Source organism: Cupressus sempervirens, chromosome 4, assembly GCF_028749045.1.
Source record: "Cupressus sempervirens isolate cs-2001-9-10 chromosome 4, ASM2874904v1, whole genome shotgun sequence".
In the NCBI taxonomy this organism is placed as follows: domain Eukaryota; kingdom Viridiplantae; phylum Streptophyta; class Pinopsida; order Cupressales; family Cupressaceae; genus Cupressus; species Cupressus sempervirens.
Window position 1 is genome coordinate 4,687,638 of NC_143121.1, and position 13,757 is coordinate 4,701,394.

The following is a 13,757-nucleotide window of genomic DNA, read 5'->3' on the forward strand; positions in this document are numbered from 1 at the left end:
TTTTGTCTTTGATCTACATTCTTGTGCTCTATGTCCATACTTCTAACAATTGTAGCTATATCGCTCAAATTTAGGTGCAATTGGTGTAATACTAGCCTTTGATCTACATTCATGTGCTTGATAACCTTGTATTTTGCAATTAAAATAGTTACCAATAAACTTGGGCTTAGGATTTTGCTTATGAGTCTTGCTCTTGCACGTGTTTATTGTGTCCAAGTTTTCCATAATGATAGCATGTGGGTTGGTTCCTTGGCTTTGCATTTCTTTTCTCTCCACTCTTGGATGATTCTCCTTCTTTAGTGGATGAATAGTTCTTGATATGTCCTAATCTAGAGGTGTCACTAGATGACCTTGGTGATCTCATCAGTTCTTAAAAGTACCTTATAGCTTCCCTAGGTTTGTTCATCCTCTGTATTAGTTCCTTCTTAGATCTTAGCTCATTCCTCTGTTGATCATTTTATGACCTCAAATTTGTAATCTCTATGTCCTTTTTGTTTAGCTCCTGATTTTTAAGTATGTTCTTTTTGTTCAACTCCTAATTTTTAAATAGCAATCGATTCATCATGCCCATCTAATTGTTTGTAAGCTTGTGCACATCAAATGTTCTTTCATATAGTCTAGTATAAGCATTTTTCTCTTATCTTCTTCAAGCATGACTTTGTCTTCTTTAGCTTTCTTTTTCTACTCAGACACTGCATGTAGCCTTACTGATTGGATTCCATGTTCTCTCTTCAATCTTCTGACTCTTCATTCATAATGTTGTTCTTCTCTATTAGGTATGCTACAACTACATTACTTTCACTGGAATTGCCATTGTCAAATAGTCCTTTAGTGTCCACTACTTGATAAAGTGTATCATTTTGCTGAATAGCCATCTCTTTCCTTTTCTTTAAGAATTTCTTCAACTCCTCCCTTGCTATTTCAAGCTATTGCAGTATGGTCTGGATGTCAAGCATATAATTTTGAATGATCTTCCCGAATTTTTAAGCCTCCCTCTTCAAGATCTCAATTCTCAAGTTGTCAGACTTCTTCTATGAGAACAAAGCTTCGATACTAATTGTTGGAAGTTTATTGGGAAAGTGAGATACTGAGAAGGGTGGGGGGGTCTCAATCATAATCACTAAAAGTTCTATCCTCCAAAATAAATAAAAAATTAACTGCTTTCACCACTAATCCATCTCATATCTAGATCATGAACCATATAACTATAATCTTGAAATGTTGAAATAGATCTAACTATGCATCACATCCATCAACATAAATGTAGACACATAACACAAAAGATTTAGTTACCCAGAAACCCTCCAAGGTGAAGGTAAAACTAGGGTAGGGATGATAGCCACAAATTTTCACTACTATAGTAACAAAGTTCGCCTATCAGGGCTACAACTGTGATCACTTTTGATGATCTACCCTATGAAGGGTCTTCTCTATTAGGAGCTTACAAGATTGTTTGATCTACCTTGATTAAAGGATTTACAACTTACAATGAAGTAAGCACTCTGTTGAGAGATTTACCTAGGCTTGTTAGGACCACTTTGTCAAGAGATTTCCCCTCAATTCACTAGTTAGAATGTATCAGTACCTAATCCTTCAGTTTGCACATGTAATGTTGATTAGGGATCTTTTCTTTCCAATATTTGATCTGATCTCCTATCTAATATATCTCTTCTCTTCTCTTCATGGATCCTCTTGGTCACTACACTTCGTTTCTTCAAAACTTCACTTGTAGCATTAAAAAACACAATTCCTTTGCATACACTTTCACATTACATCACCTCATACATAATATGGTTGGATCTACCCTTAAATAGCCATATATAGAGTTTTCTAGAACATATCAATGATATAGATGCTTCTCTTTTTGCATCTTAATCTAATTGGCTAACTTTCCTTCATACAGATTAGTGATTTGTGCCAAAATGTGTAATCACCTCTGTAACAAACTCTACAATCATTAAATGTTGTTATCATCTTCGCCAAAAATGGTTTACCTCATATTTTGTGCCATTCTAAACATTCTTTGTTCAAATAGTGTTACTCGTCACATATGGTTCCTAATGCTCGATCATAATTGATCAACCTATTGATGCTTGACCTCTTCTAGCTTGGCTCCTTCTATATGACTTGACACATACTAACTCTACTTTATTTGACATTCATTGTACACTGGATAACTCAACTTCCATAGGGATACTTGGTGACCATAGACTTGCTCGGCTCTTATAGAACTCAACATATACATAATTACTTACAAGTCAACAAATACATAACTCAACAACTATATAGAGTGACTTGGTCACAATGATGATTGACCAACTGTGTCTTCTAAATGACTAAGTGTTTGACACTAATAGACAACAAAATTAAAGAGATCAACACTTTGTTATTGGCTTCATCTGTACAACCCCTTCCCTCCTTGAACCCCAATCTCACCTCTCTCCCCCCATCTAGGTCTCTCCTCCTCTATATCATCTCTCTGAAAAAATTTCACTCCCTTCGTGTCTACCTCTTTGTTTGTCTCTTCTTAAACCTCTATTTTCCTTCATTTTGTCTCTCATCTTTTTCCTCATTCCCCTATCTAGATCTCTTCCTTTATTTTTCCCATCTCTCTTTCCCTCCTCACCCCCATATCTCTCCTTCCCTCACTCTCTCTTATTCTATCTCTCTATTGTTTAGGTTGTCACCTTTCTTTCCCACCCTAACTCTCACCCACTCTATTGGTTTCTCTTTGCCTCCCACTCAACCTTTCTTCCCCTTAATCAATGTTTTATTGCCCATCTCCCTATCCCCCTCTATCTATCTATCTCCCCTCTTCCCTCATCTAGCTATAAGATATAAGGTATATGGTTTATAGTATTGGCATAGGGTATAGGGTACAAGATAGAGGGTTTGCAAGTTTCAGGATGCAAAAGGTCCACGGTATAAAGAATTATTCTCTTCCCCTTCCACCCTCCCACCTCTCTCTCCGCCCCCTCTCCTCCCTCTTTACATATCTACCTCTCTATCTCAATCTACTTACCCACCACACTCTCCCCTTCTATCTCTTTAATATGTATCCACACCCTATAAGTCTCTTACCTCTCCCTCTTAAAGCTCTAGATCTCTCACCTCTATATTTCGTCCCTCCCTCTCTACCTCTCTCCTGTCCTTCTTACCACTCTCTTTACAAACTACTCTCTTTCAATTTCTTTCTTTCTCTCTTACCTCTCTAGTTCTCTCCTCCCCAAGGGTGCAATCTCATGGGAAGGGTTTAAGCTCTATTTTTAAGGAAGCGGATGGTCTCATAAGCAAAATTATATTTTGCTATGTGATTACTTAGAATCTTCTCATAAAAAGTAGAAGCCCCTAATTTTTAAGAAGTGGGTGAAAAAGGGGTGGGGTTGGAAATAGCCCCACCATGTTAAAAATATTTTTTTCCACTTGCCAAACATCTAAATTTTAGATTATAGTTAAAATATAATTATAGAGGAAAATTAAACTTTTATCTTATTTTTAATACATACCTTCCTTAAATTTCAGACCAAAATTTTTTAACTTGAATATACAACATAAGTCAAGGGACTGATAGCTTTAAAATATTTTCTAAAAAATAACAAATAACTTCCACTCTATTTTATAAAAAGCCCCCTTCCATGAAACTTCAACCTGAGTCTACCTCTCCCTCCATCCCTCCTCAACATCTCTTTCCCTTTATTACATCACCCCTCCTCTCTTATATTTCCCCTCTATCTATACTATTACTCTATTTCCCCCTCTAGTTGACTCCCTCTTCCACTAAATTTTATTTTTATTTTTTGTTTTAAAATTAAATCATGTATTCTTCATCGTTACTTTATGAAGTTTTACACCTAATTTGTTTGCATTTTTCACAATTACCGGTTTCCTCCCGAGCCCAGGGAATTGAAGTTTTCGTCCGCGTATCCTTTTTCACAATTTTGAAATACTCGTTCAAATACTCGTTCAAACACCACAGAAATTTTATTTTTCCTATCAAGTAGGAAAAAAAATTCCGCATAGTTTGGTACTGAAATCCTTCTTTTAACGGTGGGCGGAATTCAAAGAAAATCTCGTCTAATTATGTGCGGCAAGCTCAATTTCGCTGACTCACTAACAGCTATCAAAAGCAAATGCCACCTGAAAATCAATGAAAACCTCAGGTTATTCTCCAGACAAGGGCAGGTGCAGAAGGCATTAGAAGTATTCCAATGTGCAAACAATCAAGCCATACAAATCGAACCCAACAGCTATGCATCACTGTTAGAGGTCTGTACGAAAAACAATGCTCTTGCAGAGGGAAAAATTGTTTATACCCAGCTGCTCTCAAGTGGCTATATGTTTGATTTGTTTCTAGGTGCTAAAATTTTGAGAATGTTCATAGTTTGCAACAGTATGGCTGATGCGCGTGAACTGTTTGACAAATTGCCTAAGAGAAATACTCTGTGTTGCAATGCAATGCTGAGAGGGTATAACAAAAACAGGTTCTGGAAACAAACACTGGAACTTTATTACACGATGCTGGGGGAAGGGACGGAGCCTGACTGTTTTACGTTTCCCTGCGTTATCAAGGCCTGTACCAATTTGTCTGATTTGGTACGGGGTGGAGAGATTCATACTTATATTGTTTCGAAGGGGTTTGAGACTGAAAATTTTGTGGGTAGCGCACTGATAGACATGTACGCAAAATGTGGCAGAATGGAGTTTGCAAGAGAAGTTTTCGAGAAAATAAGTGCAAGGGATGTTGTAACATGGAGTGCCATGATTGGCGGCCTTGTGCAGAACGGGTATTGTAATGAAGCCTTGAAATGCTTTCTTCAAATGCAATCAGTAGGGGTGGTGCCTGATCAGATCATTGTCAGCAGCATTCTGAAGGCCTGTACTGTATTATCAGATTTAAAACATGGTAAGGAAATTCATGATCACGTAATTCGAGGCGGATATGGTAATGACATTATTGTGCATAATTGCCTCATGGACATGTATACAAAATGTGTAAAGATGGACGCTGCAAGGCATGTGTTCGAAAGCATGCTTGAAAAAGATGTAATCTCGTGGAGTTCTATAATTGGTGGATATTCTCAAAATGGGTATTACCAGGAAAGCTTGAAAATGTTTAGGTGGATGATACTAGAGGGTGTCGCACCCAACTTTGTCACATTTGCAAGTATTCTTCCATCCTGTGCCCGCTTAGAAATTGTTAAACAGGGTAAGGAAATTCATGGTTATATAATTCGAAGTGAATTTGAGTTCACAGTGTTTGTAGCGAGTGCTTTAATTGACATGTATGCTAAATGTGGGAACGTAGATGCTGCACGGAAAGTGTTTGATGGGATATCTTGTAGGGATGTAACCTTATGGAATTCTATGATTGCTAGCTATGCTCAGAACGGGTATTGCAGTGAGGCAATGAAATTATTTTATTGCATTCAAGGGGAAGGCAAGAAGCCCGATTCTGTCACTTTAGTGAGTATTCTCCCAGTTATTTCGCACTTATCAACTTTGGGACAGGGAAAAGAGATCCATGCTTTTGTAACGAGAAATGCATTCGAGTATGATGTGTCTGTTGGGAATGCTCTCATTGACATGTATGCAAAATGTGGAAGCATAAGATTGGGACAACTTATATTTGATAGAATGCTTAAAAAGACTCTAGTTACATGGAACACTATGATTGCAGGATATGGAATGCATGGGCATGCTGAAGGCGCACTTGCACTCTTTGACCAAATGCAAAAGTCAGGCATGAAGCCTGATTATGTTACCTTTATTGCTATTCTATCAGCATGCAGCCATGCAGGCCTTGTGGATAAAGGTTGGCAATATTTTGGAAGAATGAACCGAGATAATAACATAATACCTAGAATGGAGCACTATGCTTGCATGGTTGATCTTCTTGGACGATCTGGCTGCCTTGATGAGGCGCTAGAATTTATCAAAAGGATGCCACTAAAACCTGATTTTAATGTCTGGGGGAGCTTGCTTGGTGCTTGCAGAGTACATTGCAATACAGATATAGCAGAAGTTGCAGCGGAACATATTTTTGAGTTAAGACCTGATAATGCAGGATACTATGTTGTGCTTTCAAACATCTATGCAGCTGTAGGCAGGCGAGCAGATGTAGAAAAAGTGAGAACAATGATGAGAGATAGGGGTTTGAAAAAGGAGCCAGGTTGCAGTTGGATAGAGGTTGATAACATAATTCATTCATTCCTTGTTAGGGACAAATCACATCCACAATCAGGTAGCATATATGCAAAATTGGATAACTTGCTACAGAAGATGCGAGCAGCAGGATACGTGCCTGACACATCATTTGTGTTGCATGATGCATAAGAGCATGTTTTCCCCCACTGAGGTCAAACTTTTGATAGTTTTCTTAATGAATAGCAAGCCATGTCTTGGCGGTTTGTTTTCTGCAAGCACATCTCTAGCGCTAATGCTATGTGTGCTTTACCAAGCTAATCTTCCGGATTTTCATGCGGATGTTCTGTTTAGAGTCCATCATTTTGGTGCATTGAACATACAGGTATATTTCATTGGGGATTCTAATAGGCAGTAATCGAGATAATGATATTGATCTTATTGCAGAAAAATAGCCATCATAATGATCTTGTACTTATAGTAAATAGTCAATTTATTATTCATCAGAAGTGGTGTTTTATGGGAAGTAGAAAACAGGTTAACGGCCCATATTAAAGCTTGCTTATTTGGAAATCAAAGACAGTGATAAAGAACAAATGAAGAGGGTGCAATCTGCTCTTTATTTAACCACTCTCTGTTAGAGTTACAATACCAGATTTCTCTGTGACTAAATCTTCATTAACAACAGTGTTTGTGTGATCTTTGGATGATTGATAGTGTGCCGTATTGGCAGGGGAGGCTTATGCCGAATTCTTTTGGATTTTGAACTTTGTTTACCTTTTTGAATCAATGTTTTGGATCATATTCCGTGATCCGTCATCAAGATAATAAACTAGAGAAGAAAAAAATCCATTGAAAAAGATGGACACAGTTAAAAATCCTGAAGCATCAACACAGACTAGAAACTTAATGTCTCTGAGGAGAAGAGTACTAAAGCAATAACAGGACTAATTGGGTCTTCAGTCACAAAAGTGATTATCTGTAATTATGGTTGACAGCAGTTTTTATCACACAACTTGCAATTGCAACACAATACTTGAATAGAGGAACACCATGTTCAGCGGTTATCCTTGGTTCAAGAGAAGCAAACTTGGTCAGTAAGAAAATTTGAGCACTTAAGTCATCTAAATGATTATCTGCAATTATGGTTGGGAGTACTTTGATTCGACTTGCAATTATCACATAATAGTTAGAATAGAGGACCATTGTGCTTCAATAGTTGTCCTTTGCTGAGCTGCACATCTCATGACTTTATCAGTTGTATGCCAATACAACTTGACTCGTATGAAAAAGTTTATTTTGTTCCTGTAGAGCTCAATGCAATACACATCTACAAGAACATGAAGGGAATATGTTTTATAAGTTTTCAATATGAATGTGTGATACATTGAAATATAACATTCTTTTATAAAATGTTAATGCCGTTAAGGTTAGGTTGGTTGATGGAGGACTTGTCAAAGTAGCAGTAAAAGAGTATTCTTGGATATAGCTGTCTGGCAACAGGATTTGTGCATGTCTTGTAAGAATTGGACCACAGCCATAATCAGATAAAGTAATACAATGCATAGAACCTGAGCATCAAGAAATCCCTGATACATCCTTTTGGAACTGTAATGCATAAGAGTACAATCCTTTGTAGGAAGTCCGTTGATGTACTGCTACAGGATCTGGATGATCTGTTTGAAATTTGAATCTAATACAGCTCTTTTATTCACCTGATACTGCATTTCTCCACGATCTCGATATGATTCTTGATTTCTGGGTAGTAAGGAGGTCAAAGAATGTGAGCTTATTTTGGTCCTTTAAGCACAAAAGATTCTTAGAGGTGCTTTATTAGAACAAGCAGAAAAGTTCATTTTGTATCCAGTGTATATACTGTATTTCAACTACGTTTTTATGATTCTTTATGCCCTGACAAGAATGGCGTCAACGAATAAGATAGTTTTTGGTCCTTCAGGCACAAAACATTCTTAAAGATGCTTCTTCGAAGAAGCAGACAAGTTCATTTTGTAACATGAGACTAATAGCTATCATCCTCAAGGTAGGCAGATAAAACTTTTCTTCAAAATGCAAAGAATGAAATGTGTGGATTATTTATTTAAGCAATCCTGTTTTTTGAAACAAGGATAAAAGCTTACCATACAAGATGAGGACATAATCATTCAGGTGAAAATATGCAATTTATATTATAGACTTCTATTATTGAGGTAATTAATTGTTATCTTGGCTATTCACGAGAAATGAGAAACTGCGACTGAGCTTATGGTCTCTTCCTTGTGATGATACCAAAGAGAAAACACGATCCTGGTTGTAATTGATTAATGACTATCATTCCCCCATTGTAATGAACAAGTGTTCACAGTTTCAGTAACCAAGGCGTTTATCCAGCTTTTATCAATTGTGGATAAACAACCCTTGCAATGAGTAGCAATGTGAGGATACTGAATAAAATCCAACTCTACTTGGTGCTAAACCAGTGTATTGTAAGAGGTATTAAGCTAATACTCGGTACTCTCCATGCACTCTACTCCTGCAAGATAAGGAAAACTAATATATTTTCCAAAAGAAGAAAGATCAGTAAATACATATATCTACTTAGAAGCCCACCTAATGCAAAATAGATTCACTGAATTAGAGTGCATATGTTCAGTAGTGAAAACAGAAACAGACATTAATTTATCCTCCCTCCAGCGGAAAAAAACCAGATTACAGATTGGAATAAAAAAATAAAAAAATCCTCTCCAAACTGAGAGACCAACACGCAAAACCATTCCCACCACATGAACATCAAATAACAAATCACTGAAAGAAACCAAAAACATACGGATTACCTGAAACAGCAGTCACATTCACCACATGAATAGTTATAAACAGTAAAGCTGACAGATAGTGACAATCCATATTTAAACTGGCCTTTACATAAAATTCGCCACCCATGGAAGAGTGGAAACCTTTCAGTAGGCCTTTCATCAAGGTTCTCTCTTGGGTTTCTTACCACAATCTAAACTAGGTTGATTCCGATTTCAGTAGGCTTAGTAAAGCTATGCAAACGTCCAAATGTGGAACTAAAAAAATAATCACTACTATGATCACTAGATCACTTGTTTGTTTTTCCTGTCAATTTAATCATAAGTCACATCACTGCTGTTGTACGGTGTAAAATAGTCACTTTTAGTTTTAACCAAATTTCTCATCAAATCCATTGAAGTTATATTAGATCACGCTCATACCCCCACAATTTACATTCCATTCAACTGAAAGTTCAGCATCTACCTTTCGAGGTTTACCAACATTGTATGAGCTGAATCTATATAGTTGAATCTAGAAGCACAATAGAATAATTATTATCCATTGCGGAAATGTAATGCCTCAGATGGTTACTAGATTTTTATGGACCCACAAATAATAATATTTAGTCTGTAATGAAGCTTTTCATAGTCTATAATTTTTTTTCTTCTTGTTTCTGGTTGCAGTTGTGTGTGTTTCTTTATTAACAATTGGAATCACACTCAAGATGCTAGAGAGTGAATGAAATAGAATGCTAAAAAAAATTACAAATTCAAAATCAGAAGCAACAATAAGAAATATTTCATATTATTTCAGTTAAATTATTTTTAGTTCAATTCTATTTAATTGTGTATAAGTTTACGTTTGAACTTATTAAATGTTCTGTACCAAATGACTGCAATTGTTTTACCAGTCCTACAACAGTTAACATCGAAAATCTCCAAAACACAATTCTAAATGAGATGTCACTTTATTGAGCCTATAATACGAAAATTAAAGAAATAATATAAAGGAACTATAAAAGAGTACATGCATAACTGTTGATGAGCGGACGGCTTAAATATCACACACTAAGGCTCAATTCCTAGACTAAAAGTGTTAAATAGTCAAAGTTGACTTGCTTTTTGCAAACATAATTTTACCCTTAGTATAGGATATTTAAGGGTAGCCATTGATGACATTGGATTGAAGCTACTAAATTTGCTGACTTCTACATGTTCAAACTCAGTTTCAAGGTGGGAACAGCAAGAAGATTATCCTTTCTAGGAATACTGGTCCTAAAGATCTCTGTCATATCCAACTCAAAGGGATCACCATTGCCTTCCAAATCCCAGTCAAAGCAGTGCACCAGCTGAGCCAAAACAAGCTCAATGTTTGCTATTGCAAATCCAGCACCAGGGCATCCTCTCCTTCCTGCACCAAAAGGCAGCATCTCGAAATCTCGCCCTTTGATATCAATATTCTTACCTATAAATCTTTCAGGCTTGAATGTTAAGGGATCTTCCCACACTGATGGATCTCTTCCAATTGCCCACACATTCACAATTAGCCTTGTCTTGTGAGTTATAAAGTAACCAGCAACAGTGCAGTCTTCTCTGGATTCATGGGGAAGCATTAAGGGCCCTGGAGGGTACAATCTGAACACCTCTTTCACCACACATTGCAGGTATTCCATGCCCACAAGATCAGATTCTCTCACCATGCGCTGTTTTCCTACTACACATCCAATTTCTCCCTGCAACTTCTTGGCTGCATGTGGGTTTCTCACCATCTCACTCATTGCCCATTCTAAGGCATTGATTGTTGTTTCCAAACCACCAAGAAACATGTCCTGTCAAGAGCAAAGAACATATATTCAGGATATCCTTGAAACCCTGGCGCTGAATTAAAGAAAGTAAATAATTCAAGCAAATTCAAGAATATTCTTCCTTCTTTCTGATGATGGATCACTAGGTGATCTGAAAAGTAGATTAGAGAAAACAGAGTTTAGTCTAAAAGATTACCTAATAATAAACATTACCAGATTTACACAATTCATTTCAATGCACAATCGGTTTCTAGAGTTGATTGTGTATATTTTTTTTATCATCAATGTTTCTGATCACACTCTGTGATCTATCATATATTTCTTTCTTTTCATATCCTTTTCTCTCTCATCTTGATGATAAATCACAGAGTGTGATCCGAAACATTGATGATAAAAAAACACTTACAAAATCGAATCCAGAAACTAATTGTGTACTTGATAATATTTATAGACTGTGGAAACTGGTACCAACAATTCAAGCAAATGTCAATAGTAGCAGGAAACAGAGAGGGATGTCAGCATACAAGGATTGCTGCTTTAATGTGCTCTCTGGTGATTTTCATTCCATTTTCATTTTGTGCCATCTCCAAAAGCACATCTACCAGGTCCTTAGTATGGTTCTCGTTGTCCTGACTTCCCCTGCTCCTGCTCCCTTCCATGTGTTGATCTATAATCTTCTCAACAACTGCATCAAAGAAGTTGTGGGCTTTCTTCATTTTCCCCTTCACACCACTCAAATCATCGATCCAAGAAATGGAAGGAATGAAGTCTCCAATGTTGAAAGCCCCAATCATCCTTGTGACCTCTTGCACCATTTGGTTGAGCTCCTTGCCTACCAAATCATCATCTTCAGAAAATTTTGTGCCAGCCAATGTCCTCCAGATTATAGAGGACATGAGAGATTCTATGATCTTGCTCACATTCACTACTCTTTGTCCATTCTTGCTCTTCTCCCAAATGGCTTTCACTGCCAAAGAAACCTCCTCCTCTCTTATAAACCTAAGACTCTCAACTCTTTTGGCACTCAGCAACTCCATCACACACACTTTCCTCATGTGCCTCCAGTAATCTCCATATGGAGCCAAGCCCATATTTTTATCATTATAAGCTACATACCTTGAAGCAGCAGATTCGGGCCTGTTGGCAAAGGCTAAATCATGGGTTTTCAAAAACTGTTTAGCCATCTCAGAGGAAGAGACCACCACAGTAGGAGCAAAACCCAATTTCATAAACATAATGGGGCCATATTGCTTAGCAAGATCACAAAGAGAACGGTGAGGGAGCTTGCCCAGTTGATGCATGTTTCCTATGATGGGCCAAGCTATGGGTCCAGGGGGCAATCTAGAAGTCTTTAATTTCCTCTTCTTTGAGCCTAATACTTTGTACAAAACCCACAAACCCAATATGGTAAATACAACGGGAATGGACAGAGACCTTATTGTTGGAGCTCCTAGCATTGCAGGCAAATCAGAAAATGCGGAAGCCATTAGAGCAATTTGAAATGAACTTACAAATTGCAGTTGTAAGGAAAGCTCTTGTCTTACTTCCCATGCCTTCAACTCCAATATATAGCCTTTCCAGGGCACTGATCAGCGATCAACATGTCTGGTGTTTACTGGAGATCATCCCACTGAAAGAATTTAATATATGATTTTTTTAGACTTGAGTATTCACCTATTTTCCAGTTCCTCTAAGTCTTTCGTCCATTAAGGGCTAGTGGCAGTAAATTCAAATCCCGGGAGTAGCGTGGCATAACAATAACAAGACTTAGAAAAAAACAAAAACCTGCATATTTTGTCAAAATTTGTGATAAAACAAAAAGTCAATTATATTCTTATAGTATAAGTAAAATCATGACCTAGAGTAAATTAGGAGTTATGAGATGATTTGATTTTTATCCTATGGATTGTGGATATATATTTTATTTTTATTTTATTCTGAATTTCTTCTTGTTGGTATGTATAATTTCTGGAACTCTAATGGTCATTAAAAAATGTGTAATGGAGAAAGAAATAATTAGAATATTCTACAATTATAAATAGAGATAAAGATCAAAATAAAGATCATTAAATTTTTGTCAAGGTCGACCTAAGTTTACAATGGCTTATATAAGTTACGTAAGTATCTTAAAGTCTATATGTAAAGAAGTTATCACCTAAGTTATCTTAAGTTTCTATGAAGAGGCATCCCCTCAAGCACTAAGGTGACAAGATGATCAAGGGATCAAATGGAAGATGAATGTTGAAGTATTCAAGTCATATAATTGATTAATAGAGAATTGTGTTGTAGTACAAAAGATTTTGATAAAACATCATATTTGATCTATTTATATATTTTAGATTTCTTGTGTTTGTATTATGATTCAAAAATAAGTAAAATGTTTGACATTTTCTTATGATTAAACAAGATGCATTTTGTATCTAATTGAAATGATTATATTATAATAAAATAATATAGAAAGCTTTGTCATAAAAAATACACATTTGAAAATATGCGAGTGCTTCAAATATAAGCTACAAGTGTTTTCTCAAATTCAAACTACATTCTTTGTTCAAACGAATGACGAGTCTTAGGAACTCTCTATGAATTTAAGTGCATACAAAGACCATTTATTCTTATATATTAGTTTACATCAATGTACTTCAAGTTTTAACATTTTAAGTTTTTTATAATGTTTTTTTTTAGTGGGTGTTTTTTCAATTTACAGGGATTAGAGGAGTATGAGGGATCAACTGTGTATTGATTGGGGTCTTTTTATAATTTTTCATAAAAAAATGTAATAATTTTGATCTCTACAATTTATTTGAATATTGCATATAGATTTATGATTTGTGAGTTTTTTGTTTTAATGAATACTCTCTTTTCTATTAATTAAATATTAAAATTACATATTCACAAAAAAGAGTCCAAGATATGAAGATCACCTCATGAAAGTTCGCACGACAAAGCTAAAAATCTAATAGCTATTCATAAAAAAACATAAACTACCTCAGGTGGCTAAGGTAGTGTTGGTCGAGAGGTT

General features: G+C 36.2%; 1 protein-coding gene and 1 pseudogene across 2 annotated transcripts; one reads left to right on the forward strand and one right to left on the reverse strand.

Moving 5' to 3' along the window:
• Positions 1–3,880: 3,880 nt before the first annotated feature.
• LOC149559645 (pentatricopeptide repeat-containing protein DOT4, chloroplastic pseudogene) lies at positions 3,881–7,860 on the forward strand (annotated as a pseudogene). The gene has a single exon (XR_016363612.1). The product of XR_016363612.1 is annotated as a pentatricopeptide repeat-containing protein DOT4, chloroplastic pseudogene (transcript).
• Positions 7,861–9,879: 2,019 nt separating this feature from the next.
• On the reverse strand, positions 9,880–12,360 carry LOC149559646 (cytochrome P450 750A1-like). The gene is made up of 2 exons (XM_089824224.1): positions 11,260–12,360; positions 9,880–10,759 (listed from the first exon to the last, which is right to left on the reverse strand). The coding sequence occupies exons 1-2, from the start codon at positions 12,220–12,222 to the stop codon at positions 10,139–10,141; spliced, it is 1,584 nt and encodes a 527-aa protein (XP_089680350.1). The 5' UTR covers positions 12,223–12,360; the 3' UTR covers positions 9,880–10,138.
• Between the last annotated feature and the right edge of the window lie 1,397 nt (positions 12,361–13,757).